General features: G+C 33.5%; 2 protein-coding genes across 2 annotated transcripts in view; one reads left to right on the top strand and one right to left on the bottom strand.

Moving 5' to 3' along the window:
• The window catches only part of LOC114333388 (cathepsin B), a 66,780-nt gene that overhangs the window by 13,753 nt on the left and 36,048 nt on the right, over positions 1-16,979 (bottom strand). The gene's annotated exons all lie outside the window — the stretch shown is intronic.
• On the top strand, positions 1,284-16,043 carry LOC114333390 (succinate dehydrogenase assembly factor 3, mitochondrial). Its single transcript, XM_028283258.2, has 2 exons — positions 1,284-1,564; positions 15,760-16,043. The coding sequence occupies exons 1-2, from the start codon at positions 1,391-1,393 to the stop codon at positions 15,931-15,933; spliced, it is 348 nt and encodes a 115-aa protein (XP_028139059.1). The 5' UTR covers positions 1,284-1,390; the 3' UTR covers positions 15,934-16,043.

The following is a 16,979-nucleotide window of genomic DNA, read 5'->3' as shown; positions in this document are numbered from 1 at the left end:
TATATCGCTAGCTCAACTCATCTCTTTAGGGAGACAGAAAGCCTGGGACAAATCTCGCCGAATTCAGTTCATTTCGCTGAATTTATGTGTACAGAACAACAAAACTCATTCTCGATTAAAAATGGTATTATCTGTTAAATATTATTCATCGTCAAATATTATCGTTCCAGTTTGTCAATTTATGGGTTATTTAATCACTTTGCATTTTCTTTTGAAAATCAACACATCCCAGTGTGAATTTTTAGTGAAAAAAATATCACCAGTCACCAGTGATATTACCATATTACAAGAAAAAAATCAACACATTCCCACTGTGAAAAAAATATATTGTTTAAACAAATAACAAAAGAAGAAGAGATGTAAACTGGTCGTAAATAACAAAATAGAACAAGTGATGGAAACGGAATACTTGGGAATAAAACTGTCAAGCTACGGAAAAGTGGAAGAAGAAATACAAAAACAAGTGAACATGGCGAACAGAGCAGCAGGATGTCTCAACAACGCAATCTGGAGAAACACATACCTCACAACGAAAACGAAAAGCAGGATATATAAATCAACAGTAAGACCGATAATGACGTAGGACCGTAATGACCTACACAGCAGAAACAAGAGCAGATACGGCTCTTATTTCAAACAAAAAGACTGCTGGAAACAGCAGAAATGAAAGTCTTACGACAAATAACAAACCAAACTCTAAGAGACAGAGTAAGAAGTGAATGAACTCAACACATAGAAAGAATGAAAAAAAAATTGAATAGTCCGAATAGCAAGAGACAAATCGCCAAATGGAAGAAGATCACTGGGATGACCGAGGAAAAGATGGTCAGACAATGTCAATTGAGGCTAAAAACCGAAGTAAAACAGGAATTGAGCCTATTTATAAAGAAGGAAAAAGAAGAACAAAATTATAAGAATTCGTGAACGGAGCGTATCCAAGGAACGTTTGATATGGGATATTGCAGTGTAGGCTATAATTAAAATAAATCAACTATTTGTCATAGTACAAAATCATAGAAGGCATGCATCATTTAATTAAGAACGGTTCAAAACGTGTTAAAAAAGACGAATATCAACAAGAAAATTGAAGACAATCCAAATTTTTGTTCCAATATTTTATTCAGCAATATTATTCTTCAATGTCAAGCAAAATGCAAATAATATACGCATATTGAGCACTGGAGCACCCTGTATAAAAAATAAAATCCAAATATAGTCCATGGATGACAGACTGTAACAGTTAAAGGCCATAACATCTATCAGTTTTTAAACGTCAAAGTCAATCATATGGTTTGTATTTATTATAAATTTTAAGGTTATATTATATATTTCAGTGGTTTTAAAATTAAATAAAGAATTAATAAATTAAACTCAGCTTGCCTCAGATGAAATGACTTACACACATCTTCAACGAGTCAGAATTTTATACAAAACTATTCTTAAATTACACAGAGGCTTACCGGGAGAATTGCAACTGATAGGAACCAGCTATACTAGGGATGAATTCAAGAGGCATAAAAAGTGTAACACAGCAGAAGCGCAAGTTTTTATAAATGAGTGGACAGTAAGATTCTTTTTATCAATATTTGTTTAGTACTAGACTATATTTTTTGCATGATTAAAGACCTTTTATCCCTTTTGAAACCCTATTCCCTTATTTTAGGTAAATGATCTTGTATTTGACTAATAGTGTGAGTGAAGAGTGGTTCCTGGCTTTTGTTTCTGCTTACTTGATACCCATGCAATTACCAAAATTTTAAAACCTTAGCTGTTTTACGGGACAAATAGACCTCGTACAACAGTTGGCTGTGTTGACTGTGTTGTAACGCATGGTGGCAAAAGTTCACTATGGGACATAGATGCATTGTAAAGGTGTTAATCTGTTACTGTTATTACCCCTTTGCTGTCATTAGCATGATGTATATGACACCATTACTACCATAGGCGTAACCAGGGGGCTGTTTTGGGTGTTATAACCCCCCATTTGGATGTACTTTGAGCTCTATACGCTTAACACAATGAGTGGCGGCGCCTGGTGTAAAATATTGGGGGTGCACACATAATGTTAACATATAAAAATACCCTATTTCCGTAGGTAAAGGTTTTTGAGTGTCTTCAAATTGTAAATATCAAAGGACCTTATTAAAAATTACAATAAATAATGTATTTTATTGACTTAAAATTATAATTTAGTGTTTAAATGTTACAAGCAAGTTTTGTAACAAAAGTCAGTTGCCTGTTATTTTTTAGATAAATTATTCACAAACAAATTCAGTAAAATTTGGAATTTCTTGAATCATTTTTTTTTTATTGAAAACATTGCGAGTGCAGTTAATCGATCCTGGCCTATAGCTATTCTAAGGAAAGTTTCGATACGTTTCAATGCAGAGACATCGTTCTGTTTCTGCAGTTGTCACTGGCATCGTAACAAGTACATAATTGGAGAATTCCAATCTGGAATTCCAACTGGATAGTTAAAATCGTATCTTCTATTTTATTCATTATGCTTCCTCTTCTCCAAATATGTGCTTCACACCTACACAATTTGTAAGTTTTTACACAAATCTCCATTTTAAATAATCATTTATAATCCCGACGTTTTCACTTTGGTACATTCTTAATTAACAAATTTGGTTTCGGCATTTTTAATTTTTCTTCTAAATATAATGAAGAAAATTTAATTGATTTTAAATATTCCACGCTAACATTTATGTCCACAAATCCTTCCATTCTTAATATAGTTCCCAAATTTGAACTTCACGAAAGAAAAATTTAAACATACGTGTGCCGTGCACGTTGAAAACACCAAAGATCATGCCATAAGATCACATCCAACTTGTGATCCTGTGGCCATCTAAACTTGTGGGCTATAGCGGGTAGCGGGGTGGGTGGTGAGTCGTATGAAAAGTCATTGGGATATGAACCACTGTGAGAGCGGTGAACGCGGGGTTCTGTCTAAGGCCTCGCATCCGTGAACTTTCTCCTTTGAAATAGAATAAAAATAATTAAATGTTACCTATTAGATAGGTACTTATAAACTCCTTGGATCTGTTATTTCGAATTTCAATTACTGTATAGTTAGATTAAAATGTTATTTATAGAATGATAAATTTATTATTACATATATGAATGTTGGTGTGAAAATAATTTTGGGGGTTCACGTGCACATGTGCACTTATGGAGAAACCGTCACTGAACACAATTACTATTTCATACTCCCCAGAGACCATCAAGTAGTTGTAACCCCCCCTTAGGGTCATCCTGGTTACACCTCTGATTACTACTCTTTGACCCACAGGTCGCCTGGTATGTCAGAGATGACAATTGTAAAACACAGATTTAGTAGTTGTGTAGTCACAGTAAAAAACGTTATACCAGTATAGATACACAGTAAATGTGCTCTTAGAATTTATCAATTTTTAAGTGGTTTTAAATTAGAAAAAATACCGAAGTTTTGCATCAAAATAATCCTTAAGGATTTATCTAATTGAAAATTATAAAGTTACAATAATAAATTTAATGGTTTAGTTGTAAAATTGCATTTAACACCAAAATGTAATTAGTTGTTGATAAAAAGAGACTTTTTTCCACTTAAAAAGTTAATGTGTTTTGGTGACCAGTGGTGGAGTGTTCTTTGAATTCAACAAAGGATCTAATTGTTAAAACTTAAAAATGGCTGGAATATGTTATAAGTGTCAGACTTCATGTAATTATAAAGAAGTCAAAAATGAGATGTTTGGATGCCCATGTGATTTATGCAAAAGAGTAATTTGTAAATCTTGCTCTGGCTTATCAGCTTCTGAAGTAAGAGTTGTAGTTATGTCTAATAGAATAATGCCTTTCTTTTGCCCTTCATGTAGGGATGCTTTAAACATACCTGCCCTTATAAAAAAAGTTAATGATCTGGAATTAGAACTCCAAAATTTCTCATCAAGCCTTAATTGCAAAATCACAACTTTAGAGCAAAGGATACTACGAATGGAGATTTACGAAGCTGATAAAAGTAACTCAAAGTTCCAAATTAATTGTTTCAAATTCTGATCATGTGAAATCAACTGACACTGGTAATCATTATGAATCGTTTATAAGTGAATATAGTGAACGTCGTAAACGTGAAAATAACCTTATGTTGTTCAATGTTCACGAATCTGCCGAAGATTTAAAAACAGTTGAAGAATTACTTTCAGGTTTTACTGAAGTATCCATAAAAAAGTTGTTTCGTGTTGGAAAGCAAGGAAATAGGCCTCGACCAATTAAAGCAATTCTGGACAGTTCTGCTAGTGTTATTCGTGTACTAAAAAACCGAAGTCAATTACCTTCAAATATTAGAGTTAGCTCCGATCTTACTATCAGTCAGCGAAATTATTTAAATGAACTTAGGAAGGAACTGGAAATAAAAAAAAGTGCTGGTGAAACAAATCTGACTATCAAGTATGTACATGGAATTCCTAAAATTTTACCTATTAAAGAAAAAAACTAATCTGTAGGGATAAATCTAATTTAAATCATTCAAAGCTATCTGTTTATTTTCATAATGTGGGAGGCATGCGTACGAAGTTGATAGATTTTAGTCTAAGTGTATTATGTTCGAGTTATGATGTTATTATACTTGTTGAAACATGGTTGACAAATAGCTATTCTGATTCAGAATTGGGCTTGGATTCTGATTATAATATCTTTCGAGCAGATCGTGATAATTTTGATCATTTTAAAGATAAGGGAAGGGGTGGCGGTGTCCTTATAGCCGTTAAGAAAAAGTTTAACAGTTTTGCTCTATCTATACCTCATACTAAAGTTGAACAAATTTTTGTACTAGTTAATATTGGAACAGAGAAAGTTATTTTTGGCTCTGTGTACATACCGCCACGGTCTGATCATGAAATATACGAAGATCATTGTAATGTCCTTGATTTTATATTAATGAACAATAACTACTCTAAGGTTTTTATTTCTGGTGACTTTAATCTTCCGAATGTTACGTGGACAAACGATAATTTAGGAGTTAGTTTATTGAACTATCCACCAAATTCACCAGCTTTACATATGGTCAATTGCTATAGTTTTTACAACCTTTTTCAAAATAATTTTGTGTCCAATAGTAGAAATGTAATTTTAGACTTAATCTTTTCTAATTGTAACGAGTTGAGTGTTGTAAATGCTGCTGATTTAATTTTTCCTAACTCCCTTAACCACAATGGTGTAACATTTGATGTTAATATAATAAATAACAGTGATCCTTTAAAGTACGCAGAGTCATATTATGATTTTAAAAACGGTGATTATATTGGTATGAACTTTTTCTTGTCGGAAATAAATTGGGATTCACTAAAGGCTTTGAATATTGAAGACGCTGTGTCTAAATTTTACGATATTGTCAATCATGCAATAAATTCTTATGTTCCTAAAAAAGTATGTAAGACAAGTACATTTCCAATTTGGTTTAGCCCGGAGTTAAAACGACTAATAATAGAAAAGAAAAAATATCATAAAAAGTATACGATGTTCAACAATTATGATGATTTTATTATTTTTCATAACTTACGATCTGAATGTAGTACACTGAGTAAAGATTGTTATAATTTATATGTTAGAGATTCTGAATTTAGAATTAATAATGACCCAGGCACTTTTTGGAAATATATAAACAGTCGCAAAAAAAATTATGATGTACCTTGCCATTTATATTTAGGAGATGATCAAAGTAGTTCTGGGGAGGAAGCTGTGAATTTATTTGCCAAATTTTTTTCTACATTGTTCACTGACCATAATACTACCCCCCCCACAATATCAATTTGAAAATGCTGGTAACATGAGTTCATGCTCTTTTAACATAAATACTATTTTTGAGAGTATTCACAATTTGGCTCCTAAACTAAATTTTGGCCCTGATGGCATTCCTAACTATCTATTAAAACAATGTGTTTGTACTATATCTAAGCCATTGTGTATACTCTTTAATAAATCTTTGCAAGAAGGGGTTTTCCCTGATTGCTGGAAACGAAGTTACGTAAAACCTATATTTAAATCTGGTTCAAAGTCAAATGTGGAAAACTACAGAGCAGTTTGTACTATATCAGCAATTCCAAAATTATTAGATTATTTAGTTACTAAGCAGCTTACTTGTGAATTTGGCAGTATTCTGGTGAATGAACAACACGGTTTTGTACAGGGTAAATCTACAGTAACTAATTTACTTCTTTATCAGAATGACATTGTTATTGCTTTGGAGAACAAATTACAAGTAGATTCCATCTATACTGATTTTTCTAAAGCATTCGATAAGGTCAATCATAAAATCTTACTTGCAAAACTTACAGCATACGGTGTTTCTGGAAGTCTCTTTGATTGGATGCAAAGTTACCTGACTAATCGAAGTTTAAGTGTAAAAATAGGATGTTTTCTTTCTAATGCTTTTACAGCTACATCTGGAGTACCGCAAGGTTCCCACTGTGGCCCCCTTCTATTTAATCTGTTCTTGAATGATGTTCACTCTATTTTTAAGGAAGTTAACTTTTTAATGTTTGCTGATGATGTTAAAATATATAAGACTGTCAATAATGAGGATAACATTTTTCAGCTTCAGTCACAAGTAAATGATTTTTATGAGTGGTGTGGTAGAAATGATATGGAACTTAATATTAATAAATGCTTTTTAATAACTTTTGCTAGATCCCATTCGCCTATTCACCATCAATATTTTATTAATAATACTCCTGTCACACGTGTGAACGAAATTCGGGATTTGGGTATAATATTTGATTGCAAATTAACATTTTACTCTCACATTGACCATACTGTTTCGAAAGCATTTAAGATGTTGGGTTTTGTATTGCGTTCATCAAAAGATTTGTCAATTCACACAATAAAAATCTTATATTGCAGTATCGTGAGATCAATTATTGAATATGGTTCTATTATCTGGTCACCTAGTTATGCATATCAAATCCTAAATATTGAAAAGGTTCAAAACAAATTTTTACGTTTCGCAGCTTTTAAGATGGGTTTAACAGTTAGAAATTATACTTATGATAATATATTAAAGAGATTAAATTTACAAACTCTTGAACGCAGAAGAGTCATGTTGGATATTTGTTGTCTTCGCAAAATTATCTCTGGTGTTATTAACTCCGAAGAATTGATAAGTCTTGTATACTTTAATATACCTGCTAGATTGACACGAAATCCACAAATATTCAGGGAACAACGACATGCTACAAATTATGGTCAATATGCACCAATTAGTAGATTGGCCCTGTATGGAAACAAGTTTAGTCATGTAATAGATCTGTTTGGTTCTTCAGTTTCCTCTATTAAACAAGAACTCGGGCGTCTTGAATTCTGAATTTAAAAAATTAAATAGATTTAACTGTTATAGTTAATTCAGTTGTTTTCATCATTTACAAATAATTTATATTCTTTTTTATTTTTTATGTTTGTGTTTTATAGTTGTAGTTTTACATGTATCTAAGTTTTATATTTTCATTATTATGACAAAAGCTCTGCTTTATTGTATTTTGTATGTATTGGGTTTATCCCGTTAATAAATAAATAAATAAAAAAAAGTAGTTAACATCTATAGCATGCCGTAAATTTAGTCTTATAACTTGTTAACCATTCAATAGATAAAAATTTTAATGGGATATTTGAATTGTTCAATAGATTTCAGTTGAGAATCACACATTTTGGGTTTACGAGAACCCAGGCAATAAGTTTAAATGCAATTATGTTTGACCTTGCAAGTGCTACATAGGCTTTTAGTTCAATTAAAGAGAAGTTTTTTAACATGAGTAAAAGAAAGTATTCAACTCAGGTAGAGTTATAAAATTTAACAATAAGCTGTAGTATAAAAACATGAATTTTATTCGAACCAAATGAGAGTTTAATTAACACATCATTCCAATTTAAATTCAACTGTAGCTTGTCTTTCTTCAGTTATACCAAATACGAAATCTTTAGAATAAATAGAAAAAAAATATAGAGCTTTTACATAATGTCAGAAATATTGGATTGACTAAACAGCCATGACGACCTCAGTGCTTTTTTTAATTTGTCAAACAGTGACACGCTCAGTAGGCATGTAGTACATGCCAACGACTTGTACAACACTGTCGTCGTGTTCAACTTCAAAGGGTTCACATTTGAATATTGTGAATGTTTTAATTGCTTTGATATAGATAGCTTTGAGTAAAAGTTTTCTTAGGATTTTTTAAAATTGAATATTTATAAACTTATCAATTAATCAACTGTTATGAGGCTGGTAAATAGACCCCACTTTAATGAAATTGTTCCAATCTCAGGTTCTATAGGTGCTGGTTCGCTGAGAAAGGTAATTAGCTGATACCACTAAAAGTACCAGCGAGACTGCTTCTTAAAGTGATAAATTTAGAGAAATGAATTTGACGAGACGAGAATTTAACACATTTATTCTAAATTAAACAATTAATATTAAAGTAAAGTGAAAAATATATACATATATAACTAATTCTCCCTCTATATAAAAAAGATGAAGAAGAAGAAGAAGATATATACGCAAATAAAATAATGTGTACCTAAATATAAATAATTATGAACAGTAAAAAACGGTAATACATATATATTAAAAACTAAAACTAATGAAAATGAACGAATGAAAGAAAACTACGATATTGTTTCTTAAATGGTTCCGCGCACGAAAATAGTCCGTTAGGCCTTTATCTTATGAGCTCATAAATATGTCCTTACCTCACCAGCTGGATATCTCTTGCCTCTGCCTCGATATGCAGCAATCTTTCACTCCAATTGTACGAGGAACCAAGTTGACTAAAATTTTAACGTCGTTTTTCGTAGTGATACTTAACGAGAGAGAGAGTATTTGAGTCTTCTGATATAACTATGTATCCACTATCACTATATTATACGAGGAGTGAGACACATACTTGTCTCTTCTGGAGCTACTGTTCTAATTTTTTCTTCAACGAGATAATTTTTGACCTTCTTTTGCGGGAGATATATTTCTGTTCTGTGATTGTCACTTTGACGTTACCAGAGATGGGAGATGCCGCATATGAACGATAACATAAATAAGGAACGTACTTCTTTGAATTTTATGAATATTTTGTGAGAGTTTCGAACATATTGGCCGGCCTTGACAAGGCGATGTCTTGTCAAAATGTCTAAATAAATTAATAAACTAAAAAAAAATCTCGAAGGACCAGATCCCAGATGGATCAGAATGTAACCGTAAACTAAATCTTATACTACTGTGTAACAATGCTAAAAACTAAAATTGAATCATAATACCTCTACTACAAATATGACTGGACTATCATGTCCTGGGCTATGACATTCCAACTTCCATGAGTTTGGAATCATCAATCGGGAGAAGTGAAACACGTGTAATGGGCCTAACATACTCCCCGGATGAAGTTTTAACTTTAATAGATCGGACTAATCCATCCTTACCGGGATATGTCTCAATCACACGTCCAAGTGGCCAACAAAGGGGAGGCGATTCGTCGTCGCGTAAGATAACTAGATCATTAATCTGTATATTTTTAACAGGTTTACACCATTTAGGTCGATGTTGCAGTTGATGAAGATACTCTAACTTCCACCTTTTCCAAAAGAGTTGTCGAGCTTGACAAATTTTCTGATATATATTCAACCTATTCGAATTATGTTGCGAGAGATCTTTTTCCGGATGAGCAGTTAATGCAGTTCCGATAAGAAAATGCCCAGGGGTAAGGCAGCCATAATCATTTGGGTCCTCAGAAAGTGGGGAGAGAGGACGCGAATTTAAAATTCCTTCTATTTGGGTCACGATTGTAGAGAAAACTTCATATGTAACTGTGAGATTTTTCATTATTCGGTATAAATGCCGTTTCGTGCTTTTTACGGCGGCTTCTTGAAGACCTGCCCAATGTGGTGCCTTAGGTACTATAAATTTAAATTCTATTCTATTTGTTGCACAGAAATCCAAGATGCAATTAGAGTTTGCATTATTTGCAAAAAAGTGGTGCAATTCAACGAATCTGTTACTTGCACCAGAAAAATTTGTACCATTATCACTCCATATAAGGGCAGGATTGCCCCTACGTGCTATAAACCTTTTCAATGCCATTAGATAGGCATCGGTTGACAAGCTGGTAACAACCTCGAGATGTGTAGCCTTTGTCACCATACAAACAAATACGGCGATATAGCACTTTTCAGTAGCGGCCTTTCGTAACTTAGAGGTTTTTAACAAAAAGTAACCGGCATAGTCGACACTAACTTTAGAAAATGGTCTACAAATTTGAACTCGGTCCTTGTGCATACCGGCCATCATTTGAGTAGCAAATTTTGCTCGAAATCTATGACAAAGAATACATCGGTGAATAACCTTCTTGACCTCATTTAAACCGTTTATTACCCAAAACCGTTGCCGAATATTAGCTAGAGTAGCTTGAACTCCAGCGTGTCCGAGTGATATATGCACAGACTTTATTAAAAGCGAGACTGTGTGGTCGTCCTTTGGCAACAAAACTGGATGTTTATGGTTAAAGGACAGCTCAGACGAGCTTAACCGACCACCTACCAATATAAGTCCACGTGAATTATCGATGAAGGGAGATAGAGACCAAATACGTGACGAGCTTCTTGTGCTATTGTCTAAAAGAACCTTGTATTCAGCTTTGAAATATTTTCTTTGGAGACTTTTAACGATAAAATTTTCTGCATTTAGTCGTTCATCCGCGGTTACTACCTTGCCTGACTGCAAGCGACTATTACTTCCCTTGAAACGAGCATTATGAACGAACCGAAATACATAGCTAACGGCCTTAACTAGTCTTTCATATTCAGAAAATCGCGAGAAAAATTCAACCCAGTCTAGCACATCGTCTATTGCGACGTGATGTGAACGAGAATGTTCCGTTTTTTCTTCCGGTAACGAGTCTAGTAGGATTAACTTTAAATTTGAATAGTCAATAATTCTTTCTTGTAAGAAAGAAGGACCATAAAACCACAGAGAATTATTTGAGAGTTCCTGAGGAAAGGAACCTCGAGAATTTATATCCGCAGGATTGCCTGAGCCTGGTACATGATGAAAATGTACCTCTGGAGTCAATTCCTTAATTAATGCTACCCTATTCGCAACATACTGTTTCCATTTAGACGAATCACTGGCTAACCAACTTAATACTATCATGCTGTCTGAATATATGTGATATGGGCTAAAGGATAAACCATTCTCAAAAACCTGTTTTAGAGTTGCAAATAACCTAGCAGCTAACACTAGTCCTGCTAATTCCAATCGAGGAATTGTAATTTCCTTTAAAGGAGCTACCCGAGATTTTGCTGCGACCAAACTTGACGAGACTGATCCATCTAGATAAAGGGACCTTATATAAGCACATGTACTGTAAGCATCCTTGCTGGCGTCTGAGAAAATATGAAGCTCCTGTTCTCGTATTAACTTGTTATGAAAATACCATCTCGCAATTTTACACATATTCAATGATTCAAAGCCATTGACCAACCTTAACCACTCCTTAATGATGGAATCGTCCGTGATGACGTCATCCCATCCAATTTTCAGTTTCCACAATTTTTGCATTAACAGCTTTCCCTTTAAAACAAATGGGTTAATGATGCCTATTGGATCAAAACACTGACTTACTATTGACAATATGCGACGTTTAGTAAGCTTACCTTCAATTAGATGACGAGGACTAGAAAAATAAAAACCATCTTCTTGCGGATTCCAATGCAGTCCTAACACTTTACTATTTTGAGATTCGTTAGTGTGAATTTCTACATTATCGCGAGCTACCAGATTGTTAGACATCAAGAACTGTGATGAATTTGAGTTAAACTTATGAAGAGAAAAACAAGCTGCATTCAGAACAGTAGACAATTGTTCATACAACACTTGCATGTCATTTAACGTTTGGGTACCGGCTAAAATATCGTCTATGTATGTCTGATTTTGAATCGCATTGGTGGCCAAGGGCATTTCATGGGCATTGTCCGCTATATCTTTTAAAACTCTTTGACTAATGTATGAACTGCATTTTAACCCATATAACAACCTTTTATACTCAATTATCTGCAATGGGTCCGAGGTATCATTGCGCCATATTATGCGCAATAATGCATGTTGTGTGGGATCAATGGCAATATTCATATACATGTTACTTAAATCGGCAGTAAGAACGTACTTAAACATCCTGAAACGACATATAATTGAAAACAATGACGGCTGCAAATTGCCACCATTTAACATTACTTCATTTAAAGCAATGCCGTTAGAAGTAGGACAAGAACCATCGTAAACCACACGAATACCTATACTACCGTCCGCTTTCTGTTTCGAAACATTAAAATGAGGAATGAAGTGTTGATCTTTACCTACCACGGGATGAGGATCTTTGACTATCTGTGAAATTCCTACCTTCAAATGATCATTTATAATAGAATGGTATTGGGCAAATACTTCGGGATTAGCAATCAGCCTTTTTTCAACATTTAAAAACCTTTTCTGCGCAATTCTATAAGAGTCGCCTAGTTTAGACGTCGCATTTTGAGAACTAAAGGGTATAGAGATTTGATACCTGCCATCCGGCAATATCTTGGTTGTTTCTTTAAATATACGCTCAGCCATTTCAGCTTCAGACCCGGGTGTATGGATTATCGGTATCTCTTCAACCTTCCAAAATCTTTCCACGAGAGTGTTAAGGCTTTCATCATTTTCCTCCGACACCAGCAACGATACATGTCGGTCCTGTTCTTCACAAGATGCATAACTCACTAGACCCAAATTTCGAGAAGGATTAGTAGAATCCTTGTGACGATGATATTTTCTATCAACAGAACCACCAACAATCCAACCGAACAAGGTATTTTGAAGAGTCGGGAGTCCTTTACCTAGGTGAAATATGCCATCCGAGAAAAGTTTATAACAGAAATCTGCGCCGAGGAGAATAGAAATTTCTGACCTAACGTGAAACTCATCATCAGCTAATCTATACTCGAGAGGAATATTGAGCTTGGATATATCAATCTCTACCTGAGGTAACTCACAAGTGATATTTTCTAATACTGCACAATTAATATTTAAACTATTCTTTGTATTACTTGAATAAACTACGAGATCAACCATTTCTGTTGATTTAGCTACCCGAGACCCTACTCCTAGAACACTAGTTGTGTTTGCGTACGTTTGAAAACCTAGTCTTTCTACTAAGCTACTTTTTATCAAGGATAGCTGACTAGCCGTATCGATCAGCATTTTACACGAGATATAATTGCCAAATGCATCTGCTATTTTTACTTTACATGTGGCCAATAGAATAGAGCCCTTTTGTACTAGAGGTCTGCTAACAGCTAGCGCTGCTCGAGAAATATCATTTTCTCTATTGTCATTTAAAATAGTAGCACTCCGTTGTACCTGACTGTCAGCTGAAATTGTAGGAGATTGTCCTCTGGATGCATCAGCGAAGCCTCTTCTACTTCCCATATTCCTGTTGCCTTCACTGTTGGACGAATGGTGCAGGGACGAATGATGTTTTTTATGACATAAAGCACATAACTGAGACGAAGTACAATTAGCAATTAGATGAGAATGTCCTAGACAATTTATACAAAGCTTCGATCGTTTCACAAAAGACAACCTATCTTGAATTGAGAGTGCTTGATATGCGTGACAAGCGTAAATTTTGTGACCCGTATTATTGCAAAATGAGCATTTATTGACATATCCCGAAGATGGACTAGCTTTACGATTTACCACCGTTGTATGAAACGAGGCCTGTGTTTCCTCCTTTCTATAATGAGATTTATTCCTTTCTTTAACGTTTAGATTCTCTAGGTGAGAACATCTTTCATCTATAAAGTTAAGGTATTCATCAAGAGAGTCTATTTTTTCGCCTTTTCTTTCAAATTCTATAAACCTACGTGTACCAAAGTCTAAATGTCTATCAATAAAATTAATCAAAATCAATTGCAATAATTCAGAGTCAGAGAGAGTTAAATTATTTATAGCTTGCAACGTATTTTTTATCTGAATATAAAATTCGCGTACTTGAATATGGCTTGCATTACTATTAAGAGACTTAATATCGAGTAATTCGTTTAATAATGCTTTTATAATATTATATTTATTTGAATATCTATCTTTCAAAGTTTTTAAAGCTATATGAAAGTTATCATTCGAAACTGTTATATTATTAATCATTTTGAGAGCTTCACCTTTAAGATATGACTTTAAATAAATAAAACGTTGTACATCGGTAATTTCATTATTATTTATAATAAGAGCAGAAAATAAATCGAAAAAATTTGACCATTGACTAGGGTCACCAGAGAAATATTGAATAGAAATATTGGGTAACTTTACACTAGGTGCCGTACTTGTCTTATTATTGACTAGTACTTGAGTTGAATCTATTACGGCTCTGTGCTTCTGAGGATTCATCTTCTCAGCTAGACGAGCTGATAACTCAGAAAACAAATCCTCCTGAAGGGACCTGTCCACAGGTTCTTGTGTGTCAGGTGTAGCTAAATCTATTATATCTTGATTTACCGAAAATTTATCAAAGGCATCTTTTAACAGTGACATTTTATTTTCTACAATGAATAAATTAGTTTCCGAGTTTAATTTACTATTAACCCATTTCTGAATTCTGGTCATAGACGCTTTCGCGGATTTGCAATTTTCCTTAGCCGTTTTAATATCCATTCTTAAAGTTCAGAGAAGTACCTTCTTTAGAATAAATGTGTTAATTTATAATAAGAGAAACAAAGAAACTTAATAAAATGAGAGAGAAAAATTAATATGATCTTTAATGAGTTAAATTAATAGCAAAATAAGCAAATCACCAATATCTACTCAGATCCGGCTCGAAGGACCATGTTATGAGGCTGGTAAATAGACCCCACTTTAATGAAATTGTTCCAATCTCAGGTTCTATAGGTGCTGGTTCGCTGAGAAAGGTAATTAGCTGATACCACTAAAAGTACCAGCGAGACTGCTTCTTAAAGTGATAAATTTAGAGAAATGAATTTGACGAGACGAGAATTTAACACATTTATTCTAAATTAAACAATTAATATTAAAGTAAAGTGAAAAATATATACATATATAACTAATTCTCCCTCTATATAAAAAAGATGAAGAAGAAGAAGAAGATATATACGCAAATAAAATAATGTGTACCTAAATATAAATAATTATGAACAGTAAAAAACGGTAATACATATATATTAAAAACTAAAACTAATGAAAATGAACGAATGAAAGAAAACTACGATATTGTTTCTTAAATGGTTCCGCGCACGAAAATAGTCCGTTAGGCCTTTATCTTATGAGCTCATAAATATGTCCTTACCTCACCAGCTGGATATCTCTTGCCTCTGCCTCGATATGCAGCAATCTTTCACTCCAATTGTACGAGGAACCAAGTTGACTAAAATTTTAACGTCGTTTTTCGTAGTGATACTTAACGAGAGAGAGAGTATTTGAGTCTTCTGATATAACTATGTATCCACTATCACTATATTATACGAGGAGTGAGACACATACTTGTCTCTTCTGGAGCTACTGTTCTAATTTTTTCTTCAACGAGATAATTTTTGACCTTCTTTTGCGGGAGATATATTTCTGTTCTGTGATTGTCACTTTGACGTTACCAGAGATGGGAGATGCCGCATATGAACGATAACATAAATAAGGAACGTACTTCTTTGAATTTTATGAATATTTTGTGAGAGTTTCGAACATAAATCAACTATATTTTTTAGAATTATGCAATAACTCTGGCTCACCAGCTTGGTCTAAGAGGCCCAAAAACCGGCACTGATAAATTAGGCGCTACCTTATCTACAGAAGAAATAGATCAATTACGAGATGATCAAATATGTCAGTTATATGAATTGATGGAAGAGTCTGCAAAACCAAAAAAGGAGGAGAAGTGAAACTATTTGTCCTATTATTATGAGATTAAGATTTTTATTTGTATATACTTAATATTTATGCCTAGTATTTATTTAGTTATATGTTTTTAAGATTAAAAGGATAGCTATCAGCTCTTTGTTTCAAAATCTATCTGTTTATCTGTTATAACCCAGTTTTACAATGCTCTACTTAAATATTGTCTCAAATTAAAAAAAAAATTATATAAAAGAAGGTGAAAAAATTGAAAAATATACAGTAGAATCCTGATTATCTGTGCAAAGATTATACGGGCTGCAGACAGATTATCTGTGCTATGATTTTCTATTACTCAAATTGAGGGAAACACAATATTGATAGCAACAGTGCTCAAAGAATGCCTGGAAATCATTCACTTGTCAGGTGCAGCTGGGTATTATGCTGAATATGTGAGATTTAGTTATCCACTAGAGAAGAGTCCCTACACTGCTGTGTTCTTAACACGTGTCTTTGTTTTTAAAATGGCATAAACCATTGGTAAACATTGGAGATTTTAAACAGAAGTGGAAAGGTGTTGCAACTTTATCACCAATCTATGACGTTAGCAAGCAAACAATACAAAATTTAATCTGACTCTTTTAAAAATACATTTACATGAAAATCATTGAAAGGATCGACTTTTCAATAACTCTATGAAGCACTTTCCAATTCAGAAAAGATCAGAGGGCATTATAACAATATCTGGGCCAAAGCTTGCTTAGCAACTGGAGATTTTCACGAACATTTAAAAATAAAAAATAAAAGAACCTTTCAACCTGATTTATCGAAAAATGAGTCAAGACATAGTATGATGTCGTAGTATCAATCAAAAGGTTAACTAATGATCAGGTGAAGTTGAGCACCGAAAACCTTCGGACCTCATTGATATTTTGAACTTATCCAGAATATGTCAGAAGATTGAATTATGAGTTAGTTTAAACCTATGAGATTTATTTTTTCTGTTCTTATTGTAATATGTACATATTATGTATGTGTGTATACAGTGATGAGCGTGCTAATAACCGGCAAAATAACGCAAAAGATGAAAAAC

Source organism: Diabrotica virgifera, chromosome 1, assembly GCF_917563875.1.
Source record: "Diabrotica virgifera virgifera chromosome 1, PGI_DIABVI_V3a".
Classification (NCBI taxonomy): domain Eukaryota; kingdom Metazoa; phylum Arthropoda; class Insecta; order Coleoptera; family Chrysomelidae; genus Diabrotica; species Diabrotica virgifera.
The sequence above is the reverse complement of the archived record's forward strand: the minus strand, read 5'-3'. Positions and strand labels throughout refer to the sequence as shown.

Bases quoted from the DNA above. Each gene is read 5' to 3' on its own strand.
- LOC114333390 (XM_028283258.2), top strand. From the start codon at position 1,391: ATGACTTACACACATCTTCAACGAGTCAGAATTTTATACAAAACTATT. The intron at 1,565-15,759 runs GTAAGATTCTTT...TATATTTTTTAG, and splicing joins TTTTTATAAATGAGTGGACA to AATTATGCAATAACTCTGGC.